This window comes from Coccinella septempunctata, chromosome 3 (assembly GCF_907165205.1).
Source record: "Coccinella septempunctata chromosome 3, icCocSept1.1, whole genome shotgun sequence".
NCBI classification, from domain to species: Eukaryota; Metazoa; Arthropoda; class Insecta; order Coleoptera; family Coccinellidae; genus Coccinella; species Coccinella septempunctata.
The window spans coordinates 38,786,666-38,804,775 of record NC_058191.1 but is presented as its reverse complement, the minus strand read 5'-3'; the positions used below and the strand labels follow the sequence as shown (position 1 = coordinate 38,804,775).

The window sequence follows — 18,110 nt, the reverse complement described above, 5'->3', positions numbered from 1 at the left end:
AGCAAATATGCCATTTTAGGGGGGTCCAACCCCTTGCTCATTTTTGACCCAAAAAATCGAGATTTTCGAAATCGAGTTTTTGTACTAGGGTGGAAGCCTAGGCAACGCTGATTATATAACCGGAAATCCCGATTGGATCAGACGAATATAACAGGAGATATCGCAGATTGAAAATTGCAATTTTTGAAAAAATGCCATTTCCAAGATGAAAATCTGAACGAAGGGAGATAGGCTCCCAAAAATGATTGCAATAGATTCAGCGTGTTCGAAAACCTATATTTTCATACCAAAATTTCAAATATCTGGCCCTGTTTAGGAGAAAATAATATTTTTTGTTTTTCCACTTTTCATTTTCGAGTTGACTTCGAAGAGCTCTCTGGAGCGCAATTCTCTATTGAAACATCAACTGTTTGGTTTTCCAGAATCTTCGGAACAAATTCTATGCACTCCATATCCTAGGATAGTAATGGAACATCCTGATTTTCCGACAGAGTAGCAAATATGCCATTTTAGGGGGGTCTAACCCCTTGCTCATTTTTGACCCAAAAAATCGAGATTTTCGAAATCGAGTTTTTGTACTAGGGTGGAAGCCTAGGCAACGCTGATTATATAACCGGAAATCCCAATTGGATCAGACGAATATAACAGGAGATATCGCAGATTGAAAATTGCAATTTTTGAAAAAATGCCATTTCCAAGATGAAAATCTAAACGAAGGGAGATAGGCTCCCAAAAATGATTGCAATAGATTCAGCGTGTTCGAAAACCTATATTTTTATACCAAAATTTCAAATATCTGGCCCTGTTTAGGAGAAAATAATATTTTTTGTTTTTCCACTTTTCAATTTCGAGTTGACTTCGAAGAGCTCTCTGGAGCGCAATTCTCTATTGAAACATCAACTGTTTGGTTTTCCAGAATCTTCGGAACAAATTCTATGCACTCCATATCCTAGGATAGTAATGGAACATCCTGATTTTCCGACAGAGTAGCAAATATGCCATTTTAGGGGGGTCTAACCCCTTGCTCATTTTTGACCCAAAAAATCGAGATTTTCGAAATCGAGTTTTTGTACTAGGGTGGAAGCCTAGGCAACGCTTATTATATAACCGGAAATCCCAATTGGATCAGACGAATATAACAGGAGATATCGCAGATTGAAAATTGCAATTTTTGAAAAAATGCCATTTCCAAGATGAAAATCTAAACGAAGGGAGATAGGCTCCCAAAAATGATTGCAATAGATTCAGCGTGTTCGAAAACCTATATTTCCATACCAAAATTTCAAATATCTGGCCTTGTTTAGGAGAAAATAATATTTTTCGTTTTTCCACTTTTCATTTTCGAGTTTACTTCGAAGTGCTCTCTGGAGCGCAATTTTTTATTGAAACATCAACTGTTTGGTTTTCTAGAATCTTCGGAACAAATTCTATGCACTCCATATCCTAAGACAATAATAGAATATCCTGATTTTCAGATAGAGTAGCAAATAGGTCATTTTAGGGGGGTCTAACCCCTTGCTCATTTTTGACCCAAAAAATCGAGATTTTCGAAATCGAGTTTTTGTACTAGGGTGGAAGCCTAGGCAACGCTGATTATATAACCGGAAATCCCAATTGGATCAGACGAATATAACAGGAGATATCGCAGATTGAAAATTGCAATTTTTGAAAAAATGCCATTTCCAAGATGAAAATCTAAACGAAGGGAGATAGGCTCCCAAAAATGATTGCAATAGATTCAGCGTGTTCGAAAACCTATATTTCCATACCAAAATTTCAAATATCTGGCTCTGTTTAGGAGAAAATAATATTTTTCGTTTTTCCACTTTTCATTTTCGAGTTTACTTCGAAGAGCTCTCTGGAGCGCAATTCTCTATTGAAACATCAACTGTTTGGTTTTCCAGAATCTTCGGAACAAATTCTATGCACTCCATATCCTAAGACAGTAAAAGAACGTCCTGATTTTTAGACAGAGTAGCAAATAGGTCATTTTAGGGGGGTCTAACCCCTTGCTCATTTTTGACCCAAAAAATCGAGATTTTCGAAATCGAATTTTTGTACTAGGGTGGAAGCCTAGGCAACGCTGATTATATAACCGGAAATCCCAATTGGATCAGACGAATATCACAGGAGATATCGCAGATTGAAAATTGCAATTTTTGAAAAAATGCCATTTCCAAGATGAAAATCTAAACGAAGGGAGATAGGCTCCCAAAAATGCTCGCAATAGATTCAGCGTGTTCGAAAACCTATATTTTCATACCAAAATTTCAAATATCTGGCCTTGTTTAGGAGAAAATAATATTTTTTGTTTTTCCACTTTTCATTTGCGAGTTGACTTCGAAGAGCTCTCTGGAGTGCAATTCTCTATTGAATCATCAACTGTTTGGTTTTCTAGAATCTTTATATGTAATATAAATTTCATGTAGTAGATACGAGCAATGAAACTTCACTTTATTCGTTGGATACTTTCCTGAGAGATCTTGAATGGTGATAACTTTGTGCAGTTGCTCTTCACTCACCCGATAAGGGTTTTTTAAATTTCCAGTGGAATTAACCCTATTCCTCTGCTATATTTCAGGTTTGATTTGAAAAAAATCTGAATACTAATGCAAGATTAAATATTTTATATTCATCTATTCAGTTTGGTATAGTTACAAGAGTATTTTCAAGCATCATTTCCCAAGAAAAGGAAAATATATTTACATTTGATAACCTTAAAATAAATAAAACGTAACAGGTTTCTCCGATTTGAAGCCAACGTTACCTAGATAGTTAATATATAATTATTTATAAGAATATTTACATCATGGGTTATCGGAATATTTGTTGTTACTCAAAAATAACAAAATGTTTTCGAAGGGAGCAAATAATAGTTTATCTCGAATTGAAGACATGGTCCCATAGAACATGATTTGAATGCTTTTTGAGTATCAACTTGTATCTGATCAGGTTTTTCAATAGAATATAAACAACAAATGGCCACATCTAATTTTCGAAAAACTCAATTTAGTTAATTGCCCATAATTTCATTAAATACCTTAGTCAGTATTTATATATAATATAAATAAATATTCAAACGTCCAATCAAATGCATAATTCATAATTACTTCGGATTGGAATAAATTGAAGGACTGGATAATATTTTACAAAGAATCCAATGGAATGTTATTTACAGTCTTTTCACATTGCATAGTTCGAGAACTATATTGAAGTTTCATTTCACCCCTTCAAATTCGATTTAACCAGTAGAAAAGCGAGCATTTCAAGTTTAATCTCAATACGTACAAATTTACAAAATCTACTCTAACACATTGGATCAACAATGATTTTATCATAATATTATCTTCTAAACTATAGATTGATGAACGTGCAATGTTTATCAGTTCAATATAAGTACCTCCATTTAAGACTGGAAGTGTGAACATTTCCTGGTAGACTATTCATCAATCGATGCAAATATTGAATAATTTCGATATTTTTTCGACGACCTCGACAAAATATTACGTTTTACATACTAATTTCGTCCGCTGACACTTTTCATCCCTCCAGAACTGAGGGAATTGACAGCTACGGCGCCGTAGCTGAGACTAGTAAACAGGTTAGTACTTATTTTCATGTGAGGTCGACGAAAAAATTTGATATACACCTTGGTAAAAAACTGTCTAATATATCGCCTGCTTGCTATAATAGACACTTTTTCCTCCTTGGTACATAAATAACTATTTCACGCAAGAATTACGAGTAGATAATATTACTTGACATTTAAAAATTTGGATGCTGTCCAAAATATTTAAGGCAAACCTGCTAATTACGAGCATGATACGAATTGAATTATTAAATTTCTTAATTAATTGCACAAAATGACTATGTACGTTTACAATTATCACCATCAAAATATGAACATTATTACATCAGGCACTATGGATTGTGAATAAAAAACGTCAAATCCCAAGTTCCCATAATCACATATTCGCGCAAAAATTTATAAGGTGACATATTATGAAAACGCAATTTGAAAAATATATGTGAACCAAGTACAGAGTGGCGCAATAAGAAAGGCCTTATATGCAAAACTATAAGAGTTACGGAAAAAATTATCAGATTAGAGTTGTTCTGGATAAATCCATCCTCAATTACAATATGACTAACTCTATTGCTATACAGAGTGGCAAAATTAAGTTCTGTTTTTTCAACTCAACACTACATATTTCATTCGACATATGAACCTACAAATTCAAATACATATATCTAATGAGTTTCAGATTGTCCGTTTTGAATTTATTGATAATTCTGAGAAAAAATGGTACATCGTTTAAAATGCTGTGAGTATGTAGGTTGTTAGCAATCAAATTGCTGTTTCCGCCAATAAAATTCATAAATGATAAGTCTTTTGAGCCCCAATCACAAATAAAACGGTTTTGGAGAATCCAAAAGCAGTGTTACCACATTTTAAAAATTCTTCGTTTTTTTTTAATGGGACACTATTATATGAAATGGCATCTTTAGGAAGTCGAATCCCACTGGAATAAACCTAGGCTTTTTCGTTCGATAGTTTGTATAAAAAGATGTTGATTTTAACTCTGTAGTTCGGCGTTTTTCTGTTTTATATCAAAAGAAGAATAATCTAAAAATGGATTTGTAAATTTTATAGTTGTAATAATTGATATTTTTTGGATTATGCATGACGTTGGTATGAAACAGAAAAAATCCGGCAACAAGATTCATTCCTTATGGGGTGTCCCAGATGAAAAAATTCTACGAGTTTTTGAAATGTGGTAACACTGCTGATGAGATGTCAAAAACGTTCTGTTTGTAAAGCCGGCTCAAATTTTTTGTCACAAACTGCAATTCGATAGCCAAGAAGTTGATCTATGTACATCACTCGAAATGCTGGTCCCTTTTTTTTCTGAAAATTATACATAAATCAGAAAAGCACGATCTGAGACCCATGAAACAACATAATTATATTGGCATTTTTTTTCAAGCTCTACTCAAATTTCCAATGAAATATAGTGTTCCAATTGAAAATGGGTAATTTTTTATCGCCACTCTGTATACGAATGAGGTAGTCCTATTGATATCGAGGACTGTTTTATACCCAACAACTTCATTTTGGATTTTTTTTTGTGAGTATTTATTGTGTCATCTATTGCATTGAGTAAAAAGTTACACCATTCTGAAAATTTGTAGAAATAGTGATTAGTATCTAACCTAAATATTTTTGTCATTATTGCACTCTCCTGCGGAAGTAACATCATTTTCTCTCATATGTATCACATATCTGATACTCCGAAAAAAATATTGAAAGTGACACATCCGGAAATATCATGTATTCAAGGTAGGTAGGTACTAAAAATTTTCTTCAAATTCTCAGAAGAGTCCTTTTTGAGTTCGTCATATAGATAGTGTTAACTGATGAGATGGGTCCCATATTTATCTTGTTTTTCTTATTGAAAGTAAGATAAAGGACGATTCTTGAGTAAGTAGATGCAAAATGAGTAGAAACCGAGAATGGAATGATAATACTAAAAATTATTTATTTCTACCGCTAACTAGAATATCAAATTAGTCACAATTTTACTTGAGCTGTCATTACCCAAAATAGATTCTGAAAGGCGATTTTCCTTTCAGAACGTTCAAAATTGATTTTAAGAATACTGATATATAAAATCACTTTTCTAGATACTCTTAAGTAAAGCTTTTCTACCAATAATATACGATAGCGATACAATGGCACGAATCAGTAGAAAATGATGTCGTCAATGGCATGGAAAGAAGGAGAAGTTGACATAATTTCATCCTACGAAAAAGTTTGAACTGTTATATTTTCAGAGAAGAGGTTGTTCAAACCTTCAGACAGTATCATATTTATTGAGAAAATCGATGCACTAACACCATACAACAATGATAAGTTGCTATTGAATAAGACAATTTTTAGGGGAGAAATTCAGGGGGTGGTAACTCCGAAAGACAGGTTTTTTAATTTATCTTGGGAATCCGTGATCAAATTTTGTTGCATTATTTTCCAGAAAATATGTATATGGAACGGGGCACATGGCGCAAATGGAAAAATTCTATAATTTCCGATTCATTTGAAAATACTTAGCATCTGTGCTTCAGATCATCGACACAAGATCTATGTCCCACCATAAAACTGTATAACATAAAACGTTAGCTGAATGTTCAATGGTCCTCTCTCAGATCCATAGAAAAACGAATTCGTAATTCATCGAGCTGCGTCAGATGAATTTTTGTGATTCCACGCAATATTTTTGAATAGAGAAATCTTCAATTTCTTCAGGAATGAGGCCGAGTAAAAAATGAATCTAACGATTAATAAACCGGTTGATCGAATAAATATCACAAAGCAGGGTACTATGTGGAAAAAAGAGTTAAATTTGACTGTGATTTTTCAACGAGGTAGTTTTTTTGAAGGGAAATGTTCGATTAATCAATATTTTATTCATTTGTACTTAGTGAAAGAGTCGGATCGTTTGGATAACCGCAGTTATCGAATCAATAAGGTGAACTTTTCCACATAATGAGAAAAATTTATCAAAATCACGACATTGCCTACAGAGTCCGTAAAGCTCTCTGAAGGAATCCCAAAACCTTGAATGCAAAACTTACCACAAAGTCCCTCGAGTCAAAAATCGTCGCACTAAACAGAAATTTCGAAAAACTGATTCGAATTAACTCAACGAGAAAAATTTCACTGGAAAAAACATCGAAAAACTAGACCGAGAAAAGTAAACGTATCTGCAACGTATCAGCAACTCAACTTCAACGCATGTGTGATCCGTAGATGGTTACTTGATTCATCGACAAAGCTGGTTACTTTTTACGTGTCATTTTCATTTAGCACGATTCACCTCTGAAAATTTGTATAGTGATTTATGATTCTCTTTCACAATCGACGACAATTTAGAAAAATCTCGGTGCGTTTCTCGTGAATGTTTTTCATGAAAAAACTGGATATTCTGCCTGTTCGTTAGTTTTTTTTTTTGATAATCCGCGTGTTTGTTCAACCTTTTATTATACGGAAGAAAATTTTTTTCACCGAAGTTTTCTCCTAAATTGCTAAATTCATCGAGCTGCGTCAGATGAATTCTTGTGATTCCACGGAATATTTTAGAATAAAGAAATCTTCAATTTCTTCAGGAATGAGGCCGAGTAAAAAATGAATCTAACGATTAATAAACTGGTTGATCGAATAAATATCACAAAGCAGGGTACTATGTGGAAAAAAAGAGTTAAATTTGACTGTGATTTTTCAACGAGGTAGTTTTTTGAAGGGAAATGTTCGATTAATCAATATTTTATTCATTTGTACTCAATGAAAGAGTCAGATCGTTTGAATAACTGCAGTTATCGAATCAATAGGGTGAACTTTTCCACATAATGGGAAAAATTATCAAAACCACCTCATTGCCTACAGAGTCCGTAAAGCTCTCTGAACGAATCTAAAAACCTTGAATGCAAAACTTACCACAAAGTCCCTCGAGTCAAAAATCGTCGCACTAAACAGAAATTTCGACAAACCGATTCGAATTAACTCAACGAGAAAAATTTCACTGGAAAAAACATCGAAAAACTGGACCGAGAAAATTAAACGTATTAGCAACGTTTCACCGAACTCAACTTCAACGCATGTGTGATCCGCAGATGTTTACTTGATTCATCGACAGAGCTGGTAACTTTTTACGTGTCATTTTCATTTAGCGCGATTCGTCCACTGAAAATTTGGATAGTGTTTTATGATTCTCTTTCACAATCGATGACAATTTAGAAAAATCTCGGTGTGTTTCTCGTGAATGTTTTTGATGAAAAAACTGGATATTCTGCCTGTTCGTTAGTTTTTTTTTGATAACCCGCGTGTTTGTCCAACCTTTTATTATACGGAAGGAAATTTTTTTCACCGAAGTTTTCTCCTAAATTGCTAAATTCATCGAGCTGCGTCAGATGAATTTTTGTGATTCCACGGAATATTTTAGAATAAAGAAATCTTCAATTTCTTCAGGAATGAGGTCGAGTGAAAAATAAATCTAACGATTAATAATCCGGATTATTGAATAAATATCACAAAGCAGGGTACTACGTGAAAAAAAGAGTTAAATTTGACTGTGATTTTGCAACGAGGTAGTTTTTTGAAGGGAAATGTTCGATTAATCATTTTTTTATTCATTTGTACTCAATGAAAGAGTAGAATCGTTTGAATAACTACAGTTATCGAATCAATAGGATGAACTTTTCCACATAATGAGAAAAAATTATCAAAACCACCTCATTGCTTACAGAGTCTGTAAAGCTCTCTGTACGAATCCCAAAACCTTGAATGCAAAACTTACCACAAAGTCCCTCGAGTCAAAAATCGTGGCACTAAACAGAAATTTCGATAAAACGATTCGAATTAACTCAACGAGAAAAATTTCACTGGAAAAAACATCCAAAAACTAGACCGAGAAAAGTAAACGTATTAGCAACGTTTCACCGAACTCAACTTCAACGCATGTGTGATCCGCAGATGTTTACTTGATTCATCGACAGAGCCGGCTACTTTTTACGTGTCATTTTCATTTATCGCGATTCATTGTCTGAAAATTTGGATATTGTTTTATGATTCTCTTTCACAATCGATGACAATTTAGAAAAATCTCGGTGTGTTTCTCGTGAATGTTTTTGATGGAAAAACTGGATATTCTGCCTGTTCGTTAGTTTTTTTTTTGATAACCCGCGTGTTTGGTGATTATACGGTAGAAGTTAATTTTTTCACCGAATTTTTCTCCTAAATTGGATTGAATTCGTTGAATTCTGGAGGAATCAGTGCTAACAAGAACTCATGCTCGAAGAAAGGAAAAGATTCAAGTTCAGTTATTTCGTTCATCTTCCTTCTTCTATCGTATTTTTTATTGTCGAGAGATTTTCTTTTCAAAGTAAATAAAACAATGTGTATACAAAACTTTCTATATGGAAGTTTCCTCCCAAATTGTTCTAATATTTTTCTTGTTGATTTGTAATGCTACCTTCTTTAAATAGCGTCTTAATGTGTACCATCTATTGTAGAACCCTGAAGAAGATTTTAAATGAATCGAAACGTCGGCATTTTGTTAAATTGAGTCTCTTTAACCCAGACCAACAAGGACCCTCTCAACAGTTATCAAATTAAAATAAGATCTTTAAAAATACAACAAAATAAACCTTGACGTGGTCCACCAATATTTGCTATGTTATTTTTACAGTGGCGGAACATAAAAATCCTCACTGATATCAGAACCGGTTCAAGTCTGAACTGGTTCTGATATCAGTGACATTGGCGTGGCTATGGTTCTTTTGGGGGGGAACTAGGAAGCTCAATGTCATTTTATGCTTGGTTGAAAAATATCTGGGAAATTCTGGAGAGGGGGGCGTGCCCACTTTAGTCCCTCTGCCACTAATTCAGACTGCAGTTTTTTTTGGTAGTATGGTAGGCATGCATGGGTCTAGTTACTCTAGTTTTTGATCTCAGCGCTTTTTCGTCACAAAATTAACTCTGAATGGTGGGCGACGTTTAAATCTACTACCATTAGTTGTATGGTGCTAGTACCTAATAAAACCGATTTTCTACTCGTTCCCTTCATTATTGCATGAACTCCCTTTCCATCTCGGCCAAACTCGGCCGTTGTCTAGTCCGTCGAACTTGTAGAGGAACATTAACATCTTGAGCTTGCCCTATAACCGGTATATCCCTAAGCGTCGTGGGAGAAAACCTAACCCTCGTAACGGAGCTATTGCTGTCCTTCGCGGACACATACGAGCTGTCGTCCGACGTCAGACTGTCGGGGGGAGTCGGGTTAGTTGGAGTGTTTCCCCCCGAATGACCTTGACTAGATTGGTAGTTGTTGCGTTTCAGACTCGAACGGAGTTTGGTGGTGGTTTCCAACGTTGTAGGCCGTTCGAAACTGACGTCGTGCGAACCCTGTCTCTGGAAATTGTTGTAGTCGTAATCGTACAGCGGTCTGCGAGCGAAATGGGTGGGGGTGTGCGCGGGATCTTCCTCCAGTCGAAAGGTGGGATTGACGTTGGACCCGCTGACGTTTGTCGAGCTTGCGTTGGAGACGTTCGAAGGGGTTCTCCTGTGGGTTTGCAGGGGTAACCGTTGAGGCGTTCTGGAACCGCTGTGACTGCTGATGCTCGACGGGTTGTCGTAGGCGTAGTCGGTTCCGTACCCGTACAGTGTGGTACTCGTCCCAGTACCCGAGTATTCGGAGCTGTATCCCCCGTAGGACTGATCGACATAGTGACCGTAGGTGGGGTTCTCTGCCCTGTAGGAGTGGAGTTCGTGTTGGTAGTCTCCTGGAAAGATAACACGTTGTACATCAGGGTACTCATAATCTGTATCGAACAACTCTTCCAAATGTACCATGACTAATGGTACCTGTCCACCTGCGACACAAGTCAATACTAGTCTCAGAGACTGAACATGTCTCAAGAGCTCCATCAGAATAACGCCCTGAGATTAATCTCTACTCTCGAGATTTTATCTCAGGTGGACACTTACCATAAGAACGTTCAGATCACAAAGAGTCAGTTTTGACAGTTCGCAGAAAGATAAGTTAACAATTGTTTATTTTGACACCTCTTTATACTATAAGGATAATCTGTGGAGACTGAATGCAAAGGTAGAATAGTACAGAATCAGTAAAAGTGGAAGTGCACATCACAGGAATGGGCGCCAGCCACCACAAGGTATCTTGTGATTTGTAGGCTTGGGAGGGGAGGTGGAAGCCATTTTTATTCCAGGGAGACGGGAAGTATACATCTGTCCATGGGTAATGGATGGGATCAACAATAAATAATTCAGTCATATGAGTCGAGTCAAGAGGCAAAGACTATATGAGTAGAAAGATGGGAAACGAAGCGACTAAAGTGATGTGCGCGCGATCTGTGATTCAAATGTGTTCCTGAGACCCTTAGACTTGTAAGAATATTGATTCGAGGGCCTTTGGCAGAAACATATCAAATTCTGTAAGATTTCATATGGCCATTTTCATCAAAGAGGTTTTGAATGTTTTGATTCTCCTACCGCCTTTTGTTTATCTTGTTCTATTTGCTGGTTATTACATTTCTTTGTCTAATTTCTTGGTGAAAATCTCAAAATCTCGTGCGAAAATTATTGCGTGGTGATGAACTGTGGATCAAATCAAATGGATTAAGTTTTATTACTGAGGAAAATGGAAATTAGGTATTAAAACTTAACATGTGACTCGGTTACTCATTGGTGTTTATTTTCAGTACTTCGAAGTGGACTAAATTTTCAGGGCGTAAGCACAATGACTTCAACGAATATTACAGACTGAATATTTTACTGCAAGTCAATTGAGAACTGTTCATCCACGTAAATTGTTGTATGAAGGAAGCATCCCTTGCATGAAGGACCCATTTATCAATTGATTCCAAACAATGTTCAGATGAAAACTAACATCCTGGTCACAAAACAAAACCATACTTTTGTTTTGTCGCTCAGGATGTTTGGTTTCTGGTCTCAAAAAAGTCGATCGAATTCAATTATGAAACAGAAAACTGTTAGCAAACAGTTTTTCTGTATTCACAGTACGTTTTCAGCGCCATCTCATTGTCAAATGTGTTTTCACTGACCAAAATATAGTCGGTTTTTAGTACTAGAGATATGAGGGCGTTTCCTATATTTCTACTCTATAATCTTTGTCATAAGCATTCAACCCTCTAATGCCCAATTTTTTTTTCTTTTTTAAAATTATTTGCGTATAGTTTCAAGTTAGCTTATGTATAATCTACATCTTTTTTTCGCAAATAGTTAACTGATTTACATTAACACCTGTTCTCAGTTGAACTAAACTGCTCACAGGGAATAATTTTGTATCCACTTATATGCAACCAGTCTCAAGGCGGAATTGGGTATTAGAGGGTTAAAATATTATTGCGTCGAATTATGACCTACTTCTCAATACGTGTGAGTCTTTGACTCGTACAAATATTTCAACAGTAGATACTTGAGGTCAAATGAAACACTTTTTTCCTTTACAATTTGTTCCGAATCGGCTTGGTTCGAAAGATACAGGCTCTAGAAAAACAAACAAAAAATGTTATTTTTAGTTCTACCTCACAAACGGTTTTATCGAATGAAATTAATTTCGGAATATAGTTTTTTATTTATTTGCTGAATCTCTTTCGAACAAAAGATATCATCCACGTCTTCCAGTTTTCTTATTATGACCATTACGTACCATTAAATTACCAAAAATTCAAAGAACCCAACTCTTGAAACTAAGGTGGACGCTATCTAATGAATATTTGAACGTATAGTAAAATGTAAGTATTCTTCATATTTTCTCGTATAATACGCCGTTTTCGAGTGATTTGATGTTCAGAAATTAGAAAGTATCTGTGAAATTTGAAAGAGTGGGTTATTTGGCTGAATACAACTCCATAGAAGCGTTTATAGTGTCAAAGATTCAGCTAGTTATACTGGATTGAATGTTGGTTTTCAAGAGCTGACACAGCTCATTATGAAAACTTCAAATGGCTATATCTTTTTATCAGGGCCGAATCGGAAAAAATGGTATAGGAAAAAGTGTTTTTTTTTTTTACCTGAAGAATGTACTCTTAAAACCATGTATGAAAAAGTATCAATATGGAAATCGTGTCACAGGCAATCAAAGTTTTATGAAACAGCAGTAGATCGATTTGACCGTGTGATTTTTATCCCCAATTAACTCGGTAAAATGATCGGCATCTTGTCTCTTTTACCTGGAATGTATATCGTCGCGTTCCTCTCGTAAGGACCGTACATCTCCGAACCGTCGTTACTCGTCGAGCTGGATTTCCTCCTGGGCGACGGATTGGGCGGGTGATGCTGAGGCGAATCGGTGAATCTGAGCGGCCGCTGATCCTCCGGTTGCAAATTGTTTATGAGTTGAGACCCCGTGAGCATCGGACGATAGTGCTTCGTGGGGCCGTGATAAGTGTTATGGTTGTAGCCGGAAGTCGTCGAGTATTCGTAGTCCTGGTTTTCGATGGGACGCCAGGCGGGTAGATCTCCGAATTCTGACCTTGAGGACAAAAACCGTGGGGTGTAATGGTGTTGTTCCTTTTGTTACCTTCGTCTTACCTGTTGGGTTGTAGCTTGGGGTGGAAAGGTGATACATTGGATAATCTGACATCGTATCCGGATGCTACACCGGCTAACATTGCGGCGATATTGTACAAAACGAGTTCAACTATACCTAGCTTTGGTTTCGCTCTTTGACCTGAAATTATTCAGAAGAATGTATAAGTTACTCCATAGCACTATTTGATCTGCAGAATAACTAAGGGTAAAGAATGAAAAAATATCAAAATTGTCCAACTAATTGAGTAAGAGTAGTTGAAAAGCATTGAAGCGCATATTCAACTATTACCACTGCCAAAACGGTAACGCCATTGAATGTAACACTTTTGACGGAGTGCGGTTGGGCTAATTGTCGAGATTCTGAAGTTCATTGCTCGTGCAGGTAAGTGCGGAAGGGCTCTGTGAGTTCCTCAGGGTCCGGGATTTTGCCGTCCGTACGTTTTACAAAAATAACCCCTCTGTGATCGCGACCAGCGGGCGTTTCGACGTCATTCTAACATTTCAGCCAGCGTTTCAGTACCCTCAGCTAACACAATCAAAAATTGGTGTGCTGCGTCTCAATTCGGAGTGATAGGCCCTCACAGTAACTTCCCAGGGTAAGGTTTCGAAACCTTCCTACAGCCTGAATTGGAAAAACAGCTGTAGAACAAGATCTGGGTGACATCTGGTGCCAGCAGGATGGAGCTACAGCCCACACAGGTAGAATCTCTTTGGATGTTTTGAGACAGATGCTCCCTGAGCGACTGATTTTACTCAGATCACGTGGAGTAGCCAGCGCGTTCACCTGATTTGAGCATCTGCGACTTCGGGGCTACCTTAAAGACATATAACTCATATAAGGTCTTCAAACATCGTCCACACACCCTACCACAGAGGAAATCCGGGCCATACCGCTCGCTACATACCGAAAAGCGATCACCGATTCAAATAAATAAAAAAAGCGTTTTTTGCTACATTTACCATTTTTTAAAGCCCTTTAAGACTGGTCAATTGGCTCTGCAACACCCTGTATTTACTGTAATCTATAGAATATTGAATTTCGTGAGGCATTACCCTATTATTTCTTGTTCTATACTAAAAACTGAAGTACATGATTTTCACTACTACACGTGTTTCGGTTCCACATTAGCATCTTCAGGTGGGCGGAGGCTTTTATACAACCTGATGTGTTCGTCCTTACATAACTCCCGGATCAAATGTCAGAGTTTGATGTATGTTTAATCATTATAGTGTAGAGAAATTTTCATTGGAATTTGTCGAAAAGTTCTATCAAAACCGGCGATATCTAACTTCAGAGTTGAACCCACAAAAAGCAGTTTTATCCTTGTTAATTCGATTCAAAATGATTACCATACGCCCTTATCGATTAATTTAGTACTTAGATGCTTTCAACAAAATGTCATCTTCAATTGATCGGCATCGTTGGTTGAGTTATACGGTACCGATGTGCTCGAATAAGAGCGAAACAGCTCTAATTGTTCTCATAATAAATAAAATAGAAGTGTCTGTTAGTTATTTTCTGACTTTGAGTAATTTATACGGTATCTAAACCTAATTAACTCTGTTTTTCCGAGGCAATTATCATAGCCTCGATTTTCTTGGAGGGGGGAAGGTCTAGTAAGCTCCAGTGTAATTTTATGTCGATTTCAGTAACTAGGGTAGGGGCCACTGTGGGGGGCCTGGCCCCTACCTATCTACGCCTATGGTGGTGGTTTCAAATAACGACAACCTGTTGGGAATCACTCAAAAGTAGATTTTCACTTACCTTCACCACTGTATAATGTCGGAAAAGGCACATTGTGTCGTATTGTAGTCGGTATGGGATACTCGGGTCCCCAGTCCTCTGGTGGCACGAAATCTGTATGGGCAAATACACACTCTCTCTAATTTTCATTTTCGAAAAGTCAATTGAAAACAACCAAGCTAATTGAACAGGCTGTGAGCATACTGAAAATGTTCATTCGAACTGAAAAAAAAATTTAACGAAAATACTTCGCGATTTCGAAGATTCCAGCAATATTTTGAATTTTTTTGAATTCTCATTTCACCTCCCTTCTTTTCTCCAAAATCACGTTAATCTTTTTCTGAATTAACTTTTAAAATGTTACCATATGAAATAAGAATTAATTTTTCCCTCCATATTTTTAGTAACATTCACACGACATTTATTTTTTTTTTTCATATAATAAAGCGAGTTAGAACAATTTTTTCTCAATGAAAAACCATATTTTATTTTTTAGATAACGCTAGGGTAAACTTTTAATTGGGTTAATTCTTTACTCCATTAGAATTCAGTATAGAAAAATAGCAATTAGCAGAGAACGTGCGAGAAATAGGACATGCGTGTTCAAAATAATACAGCAGATACAAAACATCAATACAGAATTTATTCAAACTCAAATTTTACACCAAAATTTAACCATCACCATAATAGCAAACCCATTACAGATACAAACTATGAAAAAAAAAATGAAAATATATCAAGAGCTGTAATATAAAAGACTTAAAACAAAATAGTGCATGACTAAATAAAATAGTTCATAAGCTAAACTTAAAAGTATACTACAGGAATAAACTAGGAAAAAGTCGACCAAAATTATTACTGTGAAATAAATAGTAAAACATAAATGAATGATGTAACACGAGTAATCGATGAATGATGAATGAAGGACGAAAGAATAAATAAAAATTTCGTAAGAATTTATCACATTATGGTAATAACAACGATCGAACAATCTAATAAAACATAGGAAACTTACAAATACTTTGTGGTAAACTTTCCACAGATATGCCTTCAATTAGAATGTTCGTATTAATACAAAATAAATGCGAAAGAACAATATAACATATATATTGTTTAATTTTTTTTGAGGTGGTTTGTATCAAGAAGCTAGGTTTCAAAAGTGAATTTCAAAAATATTCCGCACCTACCAAAACTCTCGAAAGAATTGTTTATGATAAGAAACAATTATTACCGATTTTGAAACATAAGGAACACGCGCTGAAGAATTTTTAACCTCGAAAAAACGGCATTTTTCTGGCAAGAAATAAATTTCAATATTGAGAATTTTCTTTGGGTTCGGAGGTTTTTCCACATAATATTTGTCGATGTACAGGCTTACAAATTGCATTCAATTACTACACAATAAATGCTGCAGTTTCAGTAATGTTAAATTTTGTTTGAAAATGGAAAAATGGCCGTTGGTGGTGGGGTAGTGAGGCCAGTATAAGGAACATACATATCCGAATGGTGCAATGAAATTATTCTTATGAAATCATCCTTCTTTTGACTGAAAAACTTCAGGTAATCAGAAAAAATAAATATGGGGATTTAAAGGGCTTCGTTTCTAATACACCATTTGGCAACATCGACTACAGATTACGAAGATAGTAAATGACAACAGATTGATATGATCGAAGATATTTAGTAAACAAGACATAATCTCATTCTTTGACAGTTATAAGTGCCCAAAGTCATTCCATCTCATTCACCAGTCAGCCATCCCTGTCTTGAGTTCTGTTCAAATCTATGAAGAGAACTCACATTCAGGTGCAGTGTTGCCAATTCGTGTGACAGGAACGAAGTAAAAACCCCATATTTGAAATATGAATTTGGACAGTTTCTGCAGCGAATTTGAAAATTTCAATTTTTAAAACTCGCAGTCGTTAAGTTCAAACTGGCATTTGAAGTAATGATTCACTTCAATGACAGTAACCTCGTGATAATTTTTGATATGGATGAGCTTTCGAGAGAAATACTACAAACCAACTTGACGACGAATTTTTTTCAACGCCCTTCAGTAAAAAGACTACTGAATGACGAATAAACAACATCAATTTGTCCCACTTGGACGGCCCTTGGAGGTGTAGAGGCCGATCTAGCTCTGGGTTAGACTAGACAAACTAGTAATAGTTTAATGTGAAAAATAAAGTCAATGAAATTGACTTTATTAAATAATTCAAAACTGTTTTTTCATGTTTCGACAGTTGAACTTTTTTCAATAATTGGCAAACCGCGATGGGATTTTTTTTATGAACTGAGTATTGAATTTGATTGGGCGACGCAACTGCGGCGTTGTCGGATTGTATGGAACTTTCTTTGGACTCCTGAAATCTTCAGTTATCCCTATCATTTCCTACATGTGTGTTTAATTCTCTTTGTGTAGTAATGCTGTAAGTTTGTAAGCCTACGTACTATGGAAAATCTCCGAACTGCCTCTCCAGCTCAAAATAGCCTCTAAAACGTCATAGATTCAATAATTAAGCTTCCTCTCACTACAAGTCGTCTCTATCACTGAAGTCCATCGAATTACTAACACCTTTAGCCACTACAAAACTATTAGTCGAGAATATCGATTCGTAATGGGAATCGGCTATGTTACCTATAGACCTACTCAGTCGATTATTGCTACCCAATCCTTTCTTAGCCGAAGCATTATTGCCCATCGGCAGGCTGTTATTTCTAGTGTTAAGCCCAAACCTCTTTATCTCGCTCAGCGGCGTCAAAGCCCTACTTAGGAAGAGTTGAAAACCGGAACTCTTAACGCTATCGGTCGGGGATGAGTTGTTATTGTGTCTAGGGGGTGAGCTGTTACCTATTTCGTGCGGCGACTTGCCACCCAAAATGGCGCGCGTCTTGTCCAGGTTCGGCGCGCTCTTCGAGAATATGCTCCGATTTTGAGCGGGCCTGAGCATCGTGATCTGCCCCCTTTCCCTCTGATGGCACGTGGATGGACCCCAGGTTTTGCCCTTGACTCCGTCGGCGGGCACTGAAAATTCAAGGCTCACACTGTGGTCGTGATCGAGTTGGCAGTTTTGCGCCGTTTTACCTTCCCGTTCTGTTGTGTTGTGTTACTTTGTATTCGAGTGTTTTGATGTATTTTACTATAATATAATTGATTTTTAAATGCTTGGAACATCGCAGTTAGGTTAGGTTAGGTTCAGTTAGGTTGAAATCATTCTGTGCTGCCTCTATTGAAGA

General features: G+C 36.4%; 1 protein-coding gene across 1 annotated transcript in view; it reads right to left on the bottom strand.

Annotated features, from left to right (window-relative positions):
- Positions 1-2,622: 2,622 nt before the first annotated feature.
- The window catches only part of LOC123310513 (mitogen-activated protein kinase kinase kinase 10-like), a 49,485-nt gene continuing 33,997 nt past the window's right edge, over positions 2,623-18,110 (bottom strand). The window contains exons 8-12 of the mRNA XM_044894009.1: positions 17,725-17,898; positions 14,895-14,987; positions 13,130-13,268; positions 12,769-13,070; positions 2,623-10,335 (exon numbers count right to left, since the gene is read on the bottom strand). Coding sequence (XP_044749944.1) covers positions 9,620-10,335; positions 12,769-13,070; positions 13,130-13,268; positions 14,895-14,987; positions 17,725-17,898 — 1,424 coding nt within the window. The 3' untranslated portion in view covers positions 2,623-9,619. The remainder of the gene's footprint in view (positions 10,336-12,768; positions 13,071-13,129; positions 13,269-14,894; positions 14,988-17,724; positions 17,899-18,110) is intronic.